Source organism: Equus przewalskii, chromosome 6 (assembly GCF_037783145.1).
Source record: "Equus przewalskii isolate Varuska chromosome 6, EquPr2, whole genome shotgun sequence".
NCBI classification, from domain to species: Eukaryota; Metazoa; Chordata; class Mammalia; order Perissodactyla; family Equidae; genus Equus; species Equus przewalskii.
In genome coordinates this window covers 60,496,127-60,516,591 of record NC_091836.1, presented here as the reverse complement: position 1 = coordinate 60,516,591, position 20,465 = coordinate 60,496,127, and the positions used below count along the sequence as shown (strand labels likewise).

General features: G+C 35.2%; 1 protein-coding gene across 21 annotated transcripts in view; it reads right to left on the bottom strand.

Moving 5' to 3' along the window:
- DLG2 (discs large MAGUK scaffold protein 2) overlaps positions 1–20,465 on the bottom strand; it is a 1,822,408-nt gene that overhangs the window by 1,430,155 nt on the left and 371,788 nt on the right. For 3 of the 21 annotated variants that reach the window (XM_070625674.1, XM_070625678.1, XM_070625687.1), the window contains exon 1: positions 18,389–19,096. The exons of 16 other annotated variants lie outside the window; for them this stretch is intronic. In XM_070625674.1, the coding sequence (XP_070481775.1) occupies positions 18,389–18,418 (30 nt within the window). In that variant the 5' untranslated portion in view covers positions 18,419–19,096. Of the gene's footprint in view, positions 1–18,388; positions 19,097–20,465 lie in introns of those variants that run through there. 2 more of the 21 variants (XM_070625680.1, XM_070625676.1) reach the window with 2 other exon arrangements.

Sequence of the window (20,465 nt, the reverse complement as noted above, 5' to 3'; positions counted from 1 at the left end):
GTAAAGAAAGATAGAAATCTGTGTGAATCTACCTATTGCTCCATTATTACATGAGTTGGATACTAAGGCCTCCCCATTAGTTTTTTAATCAAGCAGATTAACAATATGATTACACAGGGAAAGACACATAAAAAGGCTGCTGAAGATTGATGCCATGAGAATATAAATTATTTTTTAATCCAGAGTGTATAACTAGAAAAAAACAAGAGTGGAATAGAAGTTAGGATCTTGGATTGCAGTAGAGTGTTCCCAATTAATCTATCTGTGGAATTTTGGGAAAGTTATTCTAACACTTTAATCCTCACTTTTATCATGGGTAACATGAGAGGATTTTATTAGATCCACAATTCAATGTGGGGAGAGGAGGTGTCAAATTCACTCATGGATCTTTTCCAAACCTCATATTCCTCTTGAGATTTAATACGTCTCCTCCAATGGGGTATACCCTCCATTTAAGAATCCCTATTATTCTGTCGTACAATTACCATAGGAGATGGTTATTCCTCTGTGAGTTAGAGTGATAGCAAAGGTTGAGAACTGCTGGATCAGATGGTCTCACAAGACCTTTCCACTCAAGTGTGGTTATTGAAAACCCCAACCTCAGGTTTTACCTATCCCTTCACTCTACTTCTAAAGAAGACAAGATCTAACATGGGTTGAAGGAACTGCCACAGTAGGTGAACAAAAGGGGTTAAAATTCTCTTTTTCCTAGAAGTTTTCATTCTCATTCCTCAGCATCTTTTCTCTCTGACGTTTACTGTGGGCATTGTGATACGAGAGAGTTTGGAAGATCGCAAACTATTTGGCAGACCCTCAGCTCTTAGAAGGCCAACTAGAACCAGTACAAATACTAGGGAAAAGGACTCTCCCAAGTCTACGTTTAAGTTAACTCTGAACCCAAAAATCAAGAGGGAACATTAGAATTCCCTCAAGGGCTAGTCCGGCTCTCCAAGCAAGGATCTAAGTTAGAAGTTGGTGACAAATTTCCCTAAAGACAGAGTTTTCCCTTCCCTTTCTCTCTCTCATCCACCTACCTTGTACATTTACACCTGTAGATTGTTAATATGTGACTTGATCAGGATTCAGGGATCTGCACTACTAACCCTGAAAAAAATACTCTCTTAAGAGACAAAACTATGACTGAACTTTGGTCTGTTAAAAATATTATGCTGTTTAGACAGGTTGATGTCACCAAGTCTCACATCTTCCTTGCTTGTCTTTTTCTGACTTTAACATCATGACATATTTCATTCCAGAATATCCTGAGCAAATGAGCCAAATATGCTGGACAATTATACCTCAGATGGATTATATAAACATGTAACTATAAAGAACGTGAACGGTGACAAACACTTAACAGAGAAAACTTTAAAGATTTTCTTCTCAACCCATCTCATCCCCAGAAACAGTGGGAAATTTATTTGTATATCAGGGTCTTATATTTGTTAGAGTACTTTGGAGTTTACAAAGTGCCTACATAGAAATTTAGTCATTTAATCCTCAGAACAAGTTTGTGTGAGAACTGGTGAGAACTGATTCATCCAAATAAAATTTTGACCTAAATGCTATTTCATTCAAAATAGCATATTCTTTTGAAAGCAGAGTAAGCTTCTGTTGTTCTATTCACAGTAAAATGTGTCTTATAATCATAGTCTTTTTTTTCTTGGGTTGAGAAGTGTTGCATGATAGTGCTGTACACATATTCATTCATTCATTTATCCATCCATTCACTTATCAAACATGTATTACATGTAAGTCACCATGCTAGTATATACAGAGTATATAGAGAGAGTATATATAAAATTTAGATATATAAAAATTTAAATAATAAGCTTCACTCTCAAAGAGTTCTCAACTTTTTAGGAGATATGATACAACATGTTACATTTAAAACAAAGTTAAATACTAGGACCATTCATTCATCCATTTACTTGGTCAACAAACATTCATTGAGAAATTATTATGTGCCAGCTATTGTATTAAGAATAAGGATATAACAAGATTCAGTCTCTGCCTAAAGAAGTTCTCAGTCTAAGAAAAAAGACTAATAAACATGCAATTATAAAGCAATATTGCTGATAAGGTATAAATAAAATGACATGGGCAGATCAAAAAGATCCATCTCACCCATTTTGGTGGCAGGAGTAAGGGATGAACAAGAGTTATGGAAAATTTTACAGAAGAATCGAGGCCAAAGGCAAGAATGTTGAACTCTCCCTGGCTAAATCAATAAGGGCTTCCTGGAGGAGACAATTCAGTTTTCCAGTAAAGCTTTTAGGAGGGGAAAGCATGAGAACAGGGCCTTTCAGGCTAAAGGTACACCATACATCATCTGACAGTGCTGAATCAAGGTATTTTCAGACTTGGTTAGGAAACCCCTCAATTCTGGGCCTCAGAAACCTAGGATTGAGGGAAAAGAATGATTTTTTGCTACACAGAGAACTGACTTCAGCCTTCCCCTCATCTATCCCTACTCCACAATGCATTGGACAGCAAGGTGTGTGACAAATAAATCCTACCGAGGAATGAACCTGGAGGGATCCAGTCTTGATCCTATAGAAAACACAAGAGGTTCTTCTGAGTTTAGTCTTTGAAAAGCTCTTAAGTTGTCTCTCTTATCTTCCTTTAAACTCTCAGATGTTTGACAGATGAAGAAATACATTAAAACTAAGGGGCAAAACAAGTGGCTTTTTGCATGGCAGAATTAAAACGATATGTTGTAATGTGTGTGCAAATTGACTGTGAGCTGTAAAGTACTTTATAAGTGTAATGAATAATTATATTTAAATTATTAATTATTATAAACATTGATATGATATTTATGAGTTAATTCTTATTACTAACATTAGTTTCTGATTTCTGGTCCAATATATGCTCCAGTAAGTACATCAAGAGTTAAGGAAATTTTCAAACAATTTGAAAAAAACAACTCCCAGGATGCCTCCAAATCATTGATTTCACAGATATACAGATATAGATATATTGTGTATATACATAGACATATAATGTATGCATACATACATACATATATGTTTGTGTATACATGCGTGTATAAATAATTTTACTTGGGCAAATAAAGGTTTTCATCCAATTAGTCTCCTTATTTGCCATAAAGACGTGTAATTTCAGAGTAAGTTGTTAAAAAAAGGAGAAAATCAAATTTTTTTTGATGCAAAAGTACAATATAGGTAGAAATATATCCACAAAATGATACATTGGACGTTCTGCTTAAGACATCAAGATGTGATAAAAATGAGTTTCCAAAGGAGGTGCTATAACTTTCAAAGGAAATTACCAATAACCACTTTCGGGTCTCTGAACCCTTATCTACGATGAGGGTGTACAAGGGTGGGTGATTGGAGATTTCCAAAAAAGCGGGATTTCTTTGGAGAGAGGCTGAAAGGAGTCTCACTTTTCACCTAAAATTAGTGAAAGAGACTTCAGGGGGTATACATCTAGCACTTGATATAACTTCCTCAGATTTGGGATGCCAGTATAGTGGGATCTGACTTCAACCTAAAAGTTTCATGAGTGAGATAACTTGGCAAATTGGTTATTGCCTCAGGAGAGGTGGTTTCATCTGGGCCAGCCTGCACTCTCAGAGTTTGTCAAAACAAAAGAGCCATCCTGGAGCCATTGTGACGTTTGCCAATACAACCCTCTGTGTGGAGCAGACTGCTGTAAAACCTGGGACTAAAGAAATGCATTATCTACATTATAAATTTAATCAGAGGGGTCCAGAAAGGGAAACTCCCTAAGACCCACAACAGGGTACACGAGAGAAAGAGTTTAAAGCAACACTGCCTGTGTTAAAATCCCAGATCCACCAATTACTAGCTAGGTGACCCTGGGCAAGTTGCTTAACCTCTCTTTATCTCAGTTATGAAGATTAAAGAAATTAATACAAGTAAAATGCTTACAAATATTTCTATACATAACCAGCATGATGCAAGTGTTAGCTATTTTCTTTGATTTTGTTATTATTATCATTATTATTATATATCAGGCTCAGAGTGCAAAAAGTAAATCCCAGCAAAAAGAGTAATCCAGTCTAATAAGAACTTTGTGCTCTCCACTTTTTACTTCACTCTCATGTTCCAAAACTGGAGGGAACAACCACCAAACAGCAAAGGAGAAAGGAGAAAAGAAAAGCCCACAGTATCCCCTTCTCCCAAAGCAGATGTCCTGTCTGAAGATCCCATAGTAGGGAAGAGAGAGTCTTTAGCCTGGAAAAGTGTTCAGTTTTCGTTAATATTGGAACTGAACAATTTTAATTACTGATTTGAGACTGTATTTACGATTTTTCGTGATTGTAGGACTTTTAATTCCCTGCAAATGACTGGAAATTCATGGAAAGTCATAAGATTGCCTAAGTTTTCATGTAGACAGCAGGGTAGGGATTAATAGCACTAAGAAGTTTTAAGCAAACAATGGGTAGCCCCAAATAAAGTGGCTTCTATTATTATATCCCATGAGTCCTGCTTGTTCAATGTATCAATTACAGATGCAAAACATACAGTTAGTGTTAACCTTTTTCATTCAATTTTGGACATAATTCTTCAAGACACAACTTCATCCCTTCCTGGGCTTATCTTCCTATTTACTTCTTTTAGTTTTCTCAGGTTTCAAAGATGTTTAAAATAAGTTGGCCTGATTTGTTTCCAAAGACTGACGCCATGCTGGGGAGTCATACATTTGCCTCCTCTATAAATGATGAAAAGGCTGCTGATCCATTGTCCATAGGATGTTGAGAATCAGAGTTTTTCAGCAGGCAGTCATGGTGGTAACGAGTCATGCTCACGATTTTCCACAATTTCTTGCGACTCTAGGCAGATATTTGCCCATGTTAGCAGAGGTGCAATCTGTGGCTAACTAGTGCATAAGAGGATTAAACACTCTACATTAAAATAATATTCTAACAATCTGGCTACCTGGATTAATTAACTATGATAAGTGAGATAGGCTCTTAATTCTCAGGTTGTCCACATTTAAAGATTTATTATACACGAAGGCCAATGTTATAATTCGACATTTTATGATATCAACAGAGAGATGGCCCCTGGACTTAGATTCAGAAGGCACTTTCTAGATGTAGAATGAAGTGATATTTATTGAGCACCTATTAGATGCTAGGCACTTGACGTGTTGTTAGCTCATTCTATCATCACTTTAACCACGAAAGGTAGTAGAGGGGAGTGTTTAATACCATGAGGAATCCACTGGACCTGGTTAGAATATCAGATTTTTTACTTTCTAGATCTGTGACCTTAGATAAGTTTCTTAGTCTCCAAGAGTTTCGGTTTTCTCATCCATAAAACGGAGAGAATAATATCCAATTTAAAGGATTTTTATAAGGACTATATAAGACAATACATGTAATATATTTACCCCAGGATCTAATATATACTCTAATAGTAATAAGATAAATATATTTATATTATATTAAATTATATAAATATTAACATTTCTCTTCTTAATCAGGGATTTTTCTCCTATGCCACTTAGCTCCTCTAAGCCTATGTTCTCACCAGAGTATAAAATAATAACATTTATCTGACAAGATCACCACAAAAATTAAATGAGAAAAAGTATAAGAAAGTGCTTAGCAAACATGAGGGATTTTAAATCTCAGTTTTAAATCTAGGTTGGAAAGAACATCTGAAATACTGCAGCAGTTTTCAGATGACTAAATATGAGAACCAGAATTAACTGCAGTCTAGGATGACATATTTAAAATCATTGGTTTGTAAATATTTCTAAAGAATATATTATGGTATTTTAGCATTTTGTGTAAGCGTGTCCCAATAGATACAATAGAGTAATTTAAGCCTCTAAATACAACATTAGAAAACATAGCCTTGTAAAATACATTAATATTTGCATGCTGTCACTGCATCCTACTGACATAACAGGATGAGACAAGAGGAATGCACTACAATTGTACTTTTATCCTTGCAAGAAAAACTTTGGACAATATCCACTACTGTAGTCAATGAGTATTCTTCATTGGCAATCTTATCTATTATATCATTTAAACTACAAACTCTTATGGAAACAAAGCCTGTGATTTCTAAAATAAGCTACATTTTTCTTCCTGACACATTTTTAAATTCATCTGGAAAAAATACTTCTCTTCAATTAACAGCTAATGAAAAATATTTAAAATTTCAGGTCCACAAAATAAGGTCCATCCTTTGAGGAAAGAAATGCCATTCAGAAATAAGATCAAAGCAATTCATTTCTATTCTCACTGCTACCATAGAGACAAAGAAAAAAAAAAGTGAAGAGTTTTAGCAGACTTAATTCTTCCTGAAATTTATAATTAACTACATGGGAAAGGGGACAATTACCATATTTCCAAAGAATAAAGGATTAAAAAAGCTAAGCTTTTGATAATACATAATTACAACCTATTAAATATGCAATTCATATCAATTTGTTCATATAATCTTCTTGAGTTTCAAAAAAACGCATATACATTGGACAATGTTTTCTGAAAAATACACATGGAAAGCCATCAATTTAAATGTACACAGTTCTCTCATCAGAGGTTTTTCTCAGATACTTAAAATTCTGGCAAAGCCTAACACAAAGAAAGGAGGGTCGACTGATATTATTTTTGAATGTGCATTATCTTCCTGACATCTACGACTATATATTTTTGGACAAATGTTAATCAATGAAAGAATGTGCAGGCTTTTTTAGATCAGGTGCCATAGCCAACATCAAGCAGTCAGCCAGGAAAAACTAGCAATTAGACCTGTCCTCGATTTAAATAGAACTTCAGATTGCTGAGTAAATTACATGTGTATTAATTCAGGACAGTTTTATTTTAAAGGACTAGCAAGAAAGCACTGTAGCTTGAAATCCTAGGAGACTCATAACAAAGAGCAGGAAGGGAGAATTTATTTTGCTAAAAATATATGTTTTCACTTATGATGTCTTTAGCAAATGATTTTCAAATACATTTTATCAACAAGAATATCTAGAACTCCTCTTCACATTTTCTAATTAAAACCATACTTGAAAGTAAGTAATTTATTTTATTGTGGGATATCATAAATATAGCATGATAAATTATATATCTTGTGGTAAAAACATAAAATATAGGAGAGGTAAGTTTTTAAAAAATTTAACACTTTTTGAACTATGTTTCATGAAACAACCAAAATCTCTGCTAGTGCAGCTAATAAATAGTATGATTCATATCTTAAAATTTGACTTTTGGATATTCCTATTTTTTTTTTGGTGAGGAAGATTAGCCTTGAGTTAACATCTGTTGCAAATCTTCCCCTCTTCGCCTGAGGAAGATTGTCACTGAGCTAACATCTGTGCCAATCTTCTCTATCTTTCATATGTGGGATGCCACCACAGCATGGCTTAGTGAGCAGTGTGCAGGTCTGTGCACAGGATCCAAACCCATGAACCCCAGGCCATTGAAGCAGAGCACACAAACTTAACCACTATGCCACCAGGCTGAACCCTGGATATTCTTATTTTAAAATGTGAGTAAGTGGTCTTCAGGGAGAATGTCTATTGCTGACTACATTGCTGGAAAGTGATACATTTGATTATTCTGAGGCATTTCTATCTAGGGCTCACAGAAGAATTTTAAGGAAATAGTTGAAAGTACCTAAAAATTTCAACTCAGATCTCAACCACAGAATAACATAACACCATTCAGGGCCCCTTTTGCATCTGTGGTTAGTTGGAGAAATTCCGAGTAATAATCATTATAATAGTTTTTTAAGTTCCTTTTGTGTTACTTGCCGTAAAACCACTCAATGGTGTTGATACACTTCGTTCTCTAAAATGCAAAGCAATGCAAAAAAAAAAAAAAAATAGCAGAATGCTGTGAACTCACATTCCCTTCCTAGACAAGTCTGTATTCTGAAAGCTGAGGGCAACATAACGCATCCTGCTTTGGGGAAAATAAAAGAAAAAGACCTCTATTATTTCTTCAATTCTTCCATGAACTAATGATTTAAGAGAATAACGTTATTTTTAAATTTTCTATCGTTTAGGTTTCAGGTAAATTTTAATGTTTTATAGTAAAAATATACTGTGTAGTAAAAAATTTACTATACCTTTATTACATTTATGGTGAATATATTATACACATATTATAAAGGTAATAATTTTCCCCAAAACAAGGTTAACTATCATATAATATAAAATCTCTGAGAAGTAAAATGCACATGAGTTGACATTCTTTTTTGAAACTGAAAACCTGATCTGATCCAACTGCTTTAGCTTTTGTTTAATAAAAATGTGGTATTGACTTATAAGTATTTTTATACTTAAATTTTACAAGTTTAAATGATGATCTTTAAGGTTGGTTTATCACAGATGTGATCCAGTTGCCAGTTTTTTTGGTGAGTGTGAGGACTTTTATCTCTTTTAGTCCATTTCTCTTATACTAAAATGACATTTCAAGTGTCATGTCAAACCCAGCAACTATTCACAGATAAGTTCACCAATTGCCTGTCTGTCAACTGAATAGTCTATCCATCAGAGTACAAAGATATATTTTATAAATTTATAACGAAGTACATGTTATACACACACATACTTATGTGTATATATACATATGTGTGTGCATGTATACACATACATGTGTGAGTGTGTGTGTGTAAGTTGCAGGAAGGAAGCATCTCATCCATTCATTCATTCACTTATTCAACAATGCAATATCTATCAAATGTCTGTTAAATTAAAGAATCAATCAACACTTAACAATATACCTATTAGCACCATAGTATGGGGTTGGCTATAAATATGACTAAGAACTTCCTCCCTGTCTTCAAGGAGTTCACATTCTAGCAAGAGATAGGCATAAGTAAAAACTAATTGTGCAACGAGATGACAGCTACTACACAGATATAGATATTGTTCTGAGGACATGGAGAATCGCTGGCTCAGTCTGATAAGGCAGTATCAAGGAAGGTATTTACAAAGACATCCGCATTTGATCTGAGTCTTAAAGGTTTAGAAGAAGTTTATTAAGCAAGCACCAGACTAGAGAGTTGAGAGGCATTCTAGGAATAAAGCAAAGCCGGTACATAGAAACAGGAGAACAGAATTAAGATTGTTTGGGGAACCAAATATAATTGATTATAGTTCAAGCTAAGGAATAAAGGGTGGTAGTAAAGTTAGACAAGAGACAGAACATAGAGAGCCATGTATGTGAGGTTGACCCATGCAAACTTTATCCTGCAAGCCAGTGCTTCTCAAACCTCAATGTGCAAAATCAACTAGGGATACAAATCAACTAGGGATCTTGATAAAATGCAGATTCTGACTCAGCAGTAGTCCTAGCCTGGAGCTTGAGATTCTGCATTTCTAACAAGCTCTGAAGGGATGCCATTGCAACTGGTCAACAGACCATACTTTGAATAATGGAAAAGTAGGGGGCCAGGAACCCCTGAGGGGTTTTAACCAGAATTGCAACATACAAATTATACACGTGTGTATACACATGCATATACATACATATATGTGTATGTATATTTTTTAAGAAAGATCCCAGTTAGCAGCATAGAAAATGTATAGGGGTGGCAGGATGGGAAAGGTAAGAAGAATGAATAGGAATTGGGACAGATTGGGATTTAGGAAAAAATAAGAATCAAGATCAACTCCCACTTATGTAACCATAACAACTGGGGAGTGGCATTGATAGTGGGATAGAACAACTCCCACTCATCTAACCACAATATCTGAGATAGTGGCATACTATCCAATGAGCAGAGAATAGAGTAGGAGAATAATTTATGCTCAGATGGCTCCAGAGAATTGATGTTTTCCTAGAACTTTTGACTTAATTTACTTAATAGGTAAATAAAATTCTAAATTCTAAGAAATACTCATTTATGGTCAAACTAACTTTTCACAAAATCTATTGTCCCCTGAAAGGTTAGTTGAAGAACTGAATTACTTAGATACAAAGAAATTAATATGTGTGGGTAGGAGTATTAGAACAGTATTTGAGGGGAGGGCTATTTTCATAGGATTTCAAATCTGGTACTAATTTTGAATGCACACTGGAAGAAAAGGTTAAAATATTTGGTCTCCTACAAAGCTAGAGGAAATCCCCATCACCATGACTACATAATAGGAACTTGCCACTAAAGTGGTAACTGATTAAATTAATGATCCTTCTATGAAATTTATCTATAAATCTCAGATTCATCAAAGAAGAAGAAAAAGAGTAAGATGAGGAAGAGGAACGGAAGCATCCACAGCTATTTAGTGACTATCTGTTATACACAGCTGCTATCTAAGCCCTATGGTGTATATTTGCACTAGCTATTCCCTTTATCTGGAATGTTCTTCCCCAGGATCTTCACATCTCTGTCCACTCTATCTAAAGTAGCCCCGTCTCTTTTTACACTCATCCATCTTTAGATATTCTATTTTTCTTCTTTTTAAATTATAGCAGTTATTGTTATCTGAAATTATGTTTATTATTCGTGTGCCTACTAGTGACCAATCTCCTTATCCTAGAATGTAAGTTCTACGAGGGCAAGAAACTTGTCCGATTTATTCACTGTTAGATCTCTACTGCTCACAATACTGCCTGGCACATATTATACACTCGGTCAATATTCACAGTGGTAATGAGTATTGCATTTAATCCTCACAACAACCCTTTGAAGTGCTTATTATTATTTCATTTTATAAATAAGGAAACTGAGATTTAGGTTGATTCGGTAATTTGGCCCAGAAACAGAACTAATAACTGGCAGAGCTAAGACTCCAGCAAGAATCTGACTGACTCCAAAGGCTGTGCTTTCAAACATTACGCTATGCTGCCACGTTAAGCTAAATTCAGTGGCAGATGCCAACTACTCTCCAACTGTCCAGTACTCACTTCTCTGAGGGTCTTCAGACATGTCAGGCCAATTTGCCTGGTCACTGTAATTAGCATAACATTAGCTCTAACACATATACAGATACAGCTCTCATTTTCTCCACCATAAAGTAATGTTAATCATAATAAAAGATCCAAGTTTACTCTAGGATTTTCTCCTTTCAATAATTATAGTCATCCTTCCTATGTATACAGTATTTAATATTTTCAAATATATAAACTCATTTGATTTTGTACAAGAATCCTGTGAAGGAAGTACTGATAAACCAGTATTATTATCCCTATTTCAGATTTGAGAATACAAGGCTCAGGGCGGGTAAACTGAATTATCTAAGATTAATAAGATAATAAATGACAAACCAAGTCCATAACTTTATTTTCTGAACCTTGCTCCAACGCACATTCCCAAATTGCCTTTGGTGAAACACAGACACACGCGATGAGACAGGCAGCTATAATCATAGGTAATCTGCTTTAAGAAAATCGTATCTACATTCAGATGATCTAATGGGCAAATAATAAAAGGGAGTGATGAAATTTTTTGTACCTTATAAAGAGAGTTAAATGATTTATTTAAACTGTGAGCACCATAAATATGTTTAAATATTATTTGATTTGCAAAATAATATTTCTACTTATTTCCTTTGCAAACCCACATTTGTCTCATAAAATAAGATTTACCTAAAGATCCTATAAAAGACAATTCTCTCAAATTCGTAGCTTTTCATAGCACATGTGGCTTTTACTTATAGTGCCAAAAAGGTCTAATGTTGTGAATAACATCCTGGTAACCAGGTTTGGCAGAAAGACTATTACAGATGTATTAAAGATGACTGATATGATTCATATAATAAAATTTTATTTCATTTCTAAAAGTTAACTTTTACAGGCTGTGGATATGTGTCCAAAAAACTACAAATCTACAAGTAATTCTGAGTAATTTTAAATTAACCATTATATAAGTAGATATTTAGGTTGGGAAGGAACAAAATCCAAAATACAGTATCAAGAGTATGTTTTAACTAAATAATAACCTTGAAGTGATACACCCGGGAGTCAATGATAGTGGATAGGAGCACGGATATTAGAGTCACAAGGACCTGGATTTGAATCCCTACTACGAAACTGAAACTGCTTAGTTGTGTGAATAGGCCTCATCTTTAAGATGGGGAGGATTTTACTTCATTGGCTTGGTCTGAAGAGTCAATGAGTTGATTAAATTCATCAAGTTCCTTCAATGTGCCAGGAAGTGTCCCAGACATTACACATAAGAAAATGAGAAAAATAGACATAATCTCTTCCCTCATGGAACTTTTGTCTGGTCAAGACAGAGACGCTGAAAAAAGAATCACACAAATCAGTGTATAATTATGAATTGTGATAGGCAGAAATATGGGATAATTGAGAGTGTATACCACTAGTATATAATCTAACTGGAGATTTTAGGAAAGGTAGTTCATGCAAAGACCTGGAAGATAAGTAGGATTAAGACAGGTGGACAGAGTCACCTAGACAGAGGAGTAGTATGTGGAAATCTCCAAAGCAGGAACGTGGCTGACACCTTCAGAGAATAGAAGGGAGCCAGCAAAGCAATGTGTCAATTAGTTTAATGAAGGAAGTGGAAGGTAGCATAGACATAAGTAATGGACTGGTTCATGCATTTTTAAGATTGCTAGAGCATAAAATACATGGCAGAGTGATGGAAGATAAGACAGGAGAGGAATTCAGGTGCTAGGTCAAGGGAAAATTGTACACTAAGGTAAGAATTTGGACAACCACTCATCTTGAGTTCAATAGCGTGCTATTGCAGGGTTTCCCCTTGAGAGTTAATGCCATAGGACTTGTGTGTATTAGGTCGATCACTCTGGCAGCTGTATGGAAATACTTAATAAAGGAAAGTTAAGCTAAGCTATTATATTAAGGGAATTAATATGCTAAAATGTTTTATGCTATTAAAATGCTTAATCCCATGTTACTAATATAGGCATAGAATCTCTTCACATTGGTTCTTTTCCCTACTTTTCTACACAAAAAGTCCAGATTAAAGTTTCCCTATTATTAGCTGTATTTCTGCCTTTCTCTGTCACCCATTAGATTTTCCCTGGTTCATTAAGCCCCCTGTCCAATCTCTGTTCAGTGGACTTGCCACTTTGCAGACACTTGGTTGGGATGACAGGTATCAGAACAGGGGTGAATGGAAGAAAAGATATGAAAAGAGCACCAAGGAAAGATAGAAAGATAGGGAAACTGTGGACCCCAATAGAAAACAGTACACCTACCCCTTACAAGGTAATATGCCAAGTACTTTGTATGTTTTATCTCACTGAATCCTCAAAACAACCCTGTGAGATAGGTACCATTTTATGGAAGAGAAAACTACAGTTCAGACAAGGTCATCCAGCTAGTGAAAGGTAAAACCACTATTTTCATTGAACAGGAATAAGGATGGGCAAAGGGGAATGTGGCAGATAATAGAAGGAAATATCTCAAATCAGGGAAACAAAAAGGCTAAGAAGTCAGGGCAAATTGGGTTTGGGACCAGTGTTAATGATGGAGGGAAAATCCTATTTTCTTTAAAATAATAACTCAAGTTTTTGATATTTATGACTGGACCCCTACCTATTTCTGCATCTCTACATCCTTTGTATCTTGCTACTCGCCTTGGACATCTTATATCCCAGGCACACTGACCTTCCTTTTCTTGAATTTGCCATCCTCTCTCTTCTCTCTCTTTCTCAATCTATCACATCTGGGACTTTGCCTAAAACACTCTTCCCACCCGCACTGTGCCCTCCATTCTGCATATCAGCTTAATAGTCACTTCCTCAGAAAACCTTTCCCTGATACTAACCCCCTGCCTACCCTGCAATAAGCCCACTAGATTCTTTAGGTTTCCCTGTGCTCATTTCCACAGCACTCTATATTTAGCCCCTTATCACACATCGCTGTTACTTCTATAATTGACTGTTTTCCCCATTAAACTAAAAATTCCATGAGAACAGGTTGTTCATTGTATCCCCATGCCTTCCAATATGTCAGGTGCATATTAGGTATTCAACAAATATTGTTAGATGAATAAAACGAATAAATGGATGTGTTGCTTCTACCATGAGAGCAGATGCAACTATACACCTGCATAAATAAATAGCTTTCTCTCTGAAGATAGTTCCACTCAAGTAAACCATTTGTTGCCTTGGTGATTTGTTTCATTTTCTCTACATAAAGCTCTGGCAGAAAATAAAAATCATTTTAACCCCCTACCCCCCAAAAAACTGTAGTTTTCAATATTTCTATGATAAGTCCATTTCTAAGAGTACAACATGTCACTTTTTCTATTAAAGTCATAATAAATAATATGACACTTATTAGCCTTGATAATATCTTTTAAATCCTTAGCAACAACTTTTATTTTCCTTTAGAAATCCTAAGTGACTTTAATTATTGTAAAAGATAATGGGTTGATGGAGGCAAAGAGTGATATCTTATTTACAGAACAGATGTAGTATTAACAACATCAATAAAAGTTTCCTTTATGTTGCCTGGTCCACTTTTCATTCTGCTATTTGAATTTTATTATGCACATTAACCTGTTAAACATATTAAAAATTAATCATACCATCATGCCTTTATTAAAAAACTACAGCAACTTAACATAATATATTGCAGTTGACTTTGTAGATTGTATTTTAAAACTTTTTTTAATGTCTATAAGTCTGGCTAATGCACACCTGAAATGATACCAATGTATGATTCATCGACTACTACTTTTTAAGATATTTAGTGTACATGAATAATTTTGTTGACAGAGATAATATAATTTAGAATAAAACTGGGTTAGAGATAGAAAAGGAAGGATTTCAGAGTTTCAATAAAATACACTAATTTTGTAGACAAGGACACTGATGCCCAGATACTTCTAGGCGCCCGAAGTCACAAAGTGCAGATTTACTTTGATTTTTCACAGTTCCACATTTCTTCTGTTCTTGCATCAAATCCCATATGCTATTATATATGATACTTGAGAATTTCTACAGAGCAAAAGAAAATTCTACTCACTGCCTGCATTTTCTTAAATTTAGCCCAGAAAATTCTGCTTGCTATCTAGAACTGTTGTCCCATTTGCCAATCGTCTAACAGTATGTTTCCATCTTAACATAGTCTAATATTATTTTCCTTGCATTTTAGTTGTCAAAATTATTGGTATTACTTCTTTCAATTATTCAAAGCAAATTTAAGAAATGTCCATTATACAAAATGTGTTATATTATTACTAAATTATTTAACCTTTGTTATTGAGATGACTTCATTTTCCTCCCTGACCACACCAAAAAAGAGTGCTAGATTAAAGATATAAATTGGGAGTTGCTCAATAATTTATCCTATATTGAATTCTTTCCATATACCAGAAATTGTGCTAGGCACATTTTATACTTTACCACATCATCACTTACACATAGGTAAAATCATACCCTTTTCACAGAGGAAGAAATTGAGGCTCAGGGAGGTTAAAAACTCATCCAAGTTCTAAAGCTAGTAAGTGTTAGAACAACAATTTAAATCCAAGTCTCGCTCGAGAGTCCTGCTCTTCACACTAAGTCATGTAACTTCTCTTTCTCAGTAGTGACATCTGTGACAAAAGAGTTGAAATTGAAACTAGAGAGAAACATTCAAATAAAAGATACGACTCAATTTTCTTACAAAACTGAGTTATCTGAACAACTGAAAAGACCTTCAGATCCATGTGGCAGAAACTCTGTGTTTTTGGTTGCTCTGATGATTTCCTGGCCTCAAAGATCTTACCCCAAATCTGAAGGGTCCTGCAAAGCATCTGACCAGACTGGAACCCATAAGACTTTATGAAATCTGAGTTTTATGAGTGACATCTAGGGTGGGATTATTTTATCAGGTGGTTTAGATTATTATGAAATGTGCCACAATCATTTCCTTCCTTTTATGAGCAGATAAACTAAAAATATAAACACTACTCCAGTATTTCTAAAAGATCCTTTTATATTGCCATTATGCAGTGCTTTGTCTCAATTTGTCATAATCTCTCCTCTCATTTATCTTCTAACACTCATTCTTAAGAGTGTAGAGCAAAGACATGAAGAGGAATTTTTTTCTACAGTGTATGTAATAGAAGGGAGTGGGAGAATGAAGCAGGCGCAGAGGTCGTAAGAGGATCCTAGGGGACGGTGTCTTTCATGCCAAGATGGGAAGAAAGAAGAAAACCACGGAAAGTATTTATGTTTCCCTGCCACTGAAAACTTTTACGGAACTTTTTGTGATATTGCGATGTGCTGGGGATGAGGTGGAGCCTCGGATAGATCAGCGTAATTAGAAGTTCCACTCTCACATAAAGCTTATACAATGCAAGACTTGAAGAAAGCATCTCAGCCAGAGCTGCTAGAAAGTGGACTCATTGCTGGAGGAGGAAGAAATTGGGGTTGAACTGAGATAGAATTAAAATTTCCAAGTTGTTGGCAAGTTTCCTGTCAAAGAGTCCCAGGAAAGTGGAGCAAGGGCATTCCAAGTGCATGGCCACTTGGGAAGAAAGAGTACCAGTGGTGGCAGGTGAGGAGCACAGGATTTGCATTCTAAAGTCCTCTGGGAAGTCTCCTCACCTATATGCAGCTTTTAAATTAATCATGCATTATTTAGCATTTAAGATCATAATATAAATTTGTTGTAAGTATGCTTGTCCTATAAAGATGATATACATGCCACCCTAGAAGTTTTCATGAATATAATTAATTCAGCAAATTCATGAAATCTCACATGGGTGTTTGTCTTGTTGAATTGTATAATTTATATGATAAATCAAAATACTAGAATAATGACATTTTCCTCTGATACAGCACTTAAAACAGAATAATAGTATTTCTTACCTTTGTACCTGTAGTCATTAATATTTCGGTATGTGGATATAAAGCACAGACTTTTTTTTAAAAATAGATCATGTTTTTCAAATTGCAGGAACTTAGACTTCATTGTTGCTTTAACTTGTTCAATACAACAGACTCAAGTTTTGAATTCTAATTAATAACTTTTTAAAACTTATTTTTAAAGTACTAATTATGTTTCACAGAAGCTGCAATTATTATGATTTCGAAATAAATAATTATGAAACACATGCAGGTCAGATTTGACAGTTTTCTCTCAAGAAAAGTAACACTGAGTGTAAAACTTCAGGAAGAGTAAAACACACTTAAGAGACTACTTCCTTTCCTAGTTTACGTAAGGAAATACAATTCCCCACTTACTTCCTTTTTTCAAAACAATTTAGTTTATTTTTACTGACAAGTGGAAAAACTCAATGAGATGATTGGCAATTTTTATAAGTAAAGTAAGGTATTCATCTAAATTTGAGGCCTGGGCAACTAACCCAACTAGAAATTTTGATGGCTTCAAATCCATTAACATCAACTGAAGCTGCCATGTGATACTAGGCCTTATGGGAAAATATCCATTAAGATTTTCTGATATATAATCTGTAAAAGTAAAATATTTAAGGTAATAATATGGGGAACTTGGTTTGTGGCTTCAAAATTAAATAATCTTTTCTTTAGCGGTAAAAAGAGATCACAGCGGAAAATCTACAGTTAATGAGTCTCATGCACTAAGCTATTGATTTTGTCATGTTTAATGGCTGTACAATCAATGTGAGATACTGAATGATATAGCTCAAATTAACTCATGATATCCTTACATGCAAAATGAACAGCGAGCGAATGAATGTGTTTTAATTAGTTTTTTCTAAAAATAATAGTAATTTCTATTCAAATAACCAATATTTATGAAATTTAAACATATTATTTAGAACTGATGACAGAATAAAATAAAATGCATTTGAAATTTTTAATTTTCTGTAAACTCATAAAAGGATTACCTATTGATTTTATTCCATTCTCACTTTTAATTTTATTTTCAACAATGCAAATACTTCATTTACTTCTAATCAAAATAGAGAGCATCAATTCAACATAAATATTGTATTTGTTTGTTTGTTTGTTTCAAATCAGGGCCTAAATATTTTTTCCTTTAAAAAAATCACTAAAACGCAGAATATCAGAATTCTCCAATCAGAAACAATATGTCAAGCCACAGTAAAGCTGATTGGCTTCTTCAAGCATAGAAGACATGCTTTTTAAATGAAAAGCTAATTATCACACTCAGAAAGACTACCCTGATATGTTATGTTAAAATGATGTGTAAGCTACACTACTACTATAGATATTTTAACACTGAGCTATAAATAAATGCAAAAGCAAATCCTGCCATAAAAAACACAGGCAAATTCTCCTTTCATTTGCACAAACACACAATATCACTTTAATAAGTTGAAATCAATAAAGACAGGACCCTTAGACCCTCATGGGGAACAAAATGCCCAGCAAAGTAAATTACACTAATCATTTTATCTCACGAACTGGCAGCACCCCAGAGCTGTTTAATTATAGGACCAGAATAATAATAGAAAAATGCTGCACACAACAACAGCCCTGTTTCCTATCCTACCTTTGTGGTGACAATGCACAGGCAATCCATCCTGGATCCCTACACAGGACTCAGTACATGGAAATCACACCAGCAAATCAGCAAAGGTGAGAAAAGCCTTTTGGTAAATATCACACAGAGAGAAGCAGTGCCTGGATTCTGCACAGACGGCTTTTTCAAGGGGGCCCCTCATGGGAAACTCGAGCCCTCCTCCATAGAGCTCAAGGCAAGCAGGATTCTCCTAGGCACCGGAAAATCCCCTAGAAATCAGCTCCGACAAAACTTCCCGGTGGCTTGCTGGGCTCCGCGGCTGCATGGTCCTTTAGTGGATTCCGTGATCGGAACAAGGCTCCTGTGAGTGCCTCGCACAGTTCTATCGCGGAGATGAGTGTTACACCAAGCACCAGAGAATCACATTTCAGCTCTCGTTCTTGTTTCTGAATTCTGATCTGCTGCTTCAGTATACCCATAAGATCTCCTTTGCCAAAGTCCCCCCTTTGCTGCCTTCGTCTTTCCTACTAACAACTCTGAGTAAGCACAACACAAAAAAACTACCCGGCCCATCTATCAAAGGGCTGTCGTTCGGCTGCCAGAACAACGGCTTTAGGTAATAAAAAGCTATTTATTATGAGCATGATTCCCGGAGTCTAAATGACTCGAAAGATATGACTGAAAAGCTAAGGTGCATGCGGTGCCGCATGCATCACATCTCAACTCACTTGCAATTACAAGGGCAGCTTCTTACAAATGACTAACAGCTGGATAAAGAAAATTGGGCCAGGACTTTTATTTAAAAAAAAACCCTGCAGATTTGTAGGTCTAACTTAGCAGACATTAGATTTCTTCTTTTATTTGTGTACTGATTTGTGTTGTCTATGATGTATGTGAATACACAAACAACCTGAATATTTCAACAGATAAGTATATTATAATACTGGAGTGGGAGGAGGTTCCAAAATGCTTACAAAAGTTCCACATTCTGAGAGACAAAAAATGAGTTCTTTCCCAAACTTTTCTCTGCTCGCTGGCTGCCTGTAGGCACTTATTACGTGGGCAGAGCTTTGTGCTCCCTTCTGCAGCAAATGATTAACCCTCCCCCTTCCCCTAAATCCCTCCCTTTCTTCCAGTGAAATTGCTACATCGCCTGCCTTTGAGGTGCCTGACAAGCATCACTCTGGATAATAATATGCTTTTTTTTTCATTCTCTTAGACACCCAGGCAGAGACAGACTGAGACAGAAAGAAAGAAACAGGGGTGCAGAGAGAAGGGGGGAATGAGAGAAAGCATATGACAGAATGGAAAGTACTGCCTGACCAATAAAAAGAAAAAATCAATGTGTCATTTTCATTAGGAAGAAAATACATATAGTCAACGGAACCAATGACAACATCAAGAAGAAATGTCCACACTGTAATTACCTCTTTAAGATACCAGTAAAACCACGCCCCACCCACCCCCCTGAACTCCGCCTCGTTTTTTATAAAAAGCGTATTTTCTACAATAAACAATTTGAAAAAAGGAGGGACACATAAGACTCTTCTACCTTTCATGAATTATTCAGTCTCTAACCTCAATATCCTCCTGATTGCTAAATAGATGAGTGTCTCAGAAATTGACATGTCATTATTTTACCAGAATGAGAGCACTGTTTCTAAAGATTTAAAAAATAAAGAAGTTCACAGCAAATCAGATATGTGTTCAGAGAAGAAAAAAAAAATGGTTCAAAAATTATTTATAGATAAAAAATAATTTCCTCTGAACTGTTATCCTTCTGGTGTAATAAACTTCAGATAATTTTCAGGTTAAGCAATACAAATGAAAACTATGCTCTGGTCCTTTCAATTAGGTGACTGTCTTATGGTTCAGTAATATGAAAAGGTTAAAGAAGGATCACTTGCCTATTCCCCTCCCCATTTATTACATCATCACGATAATTAATTTAACTCAATACTTCCTAAGTTTGTCTCAGAGTACATATAACATCACATTCTTGAGCAATCCCAGATATCAGAGCGCTTCCCTGACACAACCAAAGCATCTAATATACTATTGATGCTGATTGTCATATTCGTCTTCAAACTAATTAGGCCTTATATTC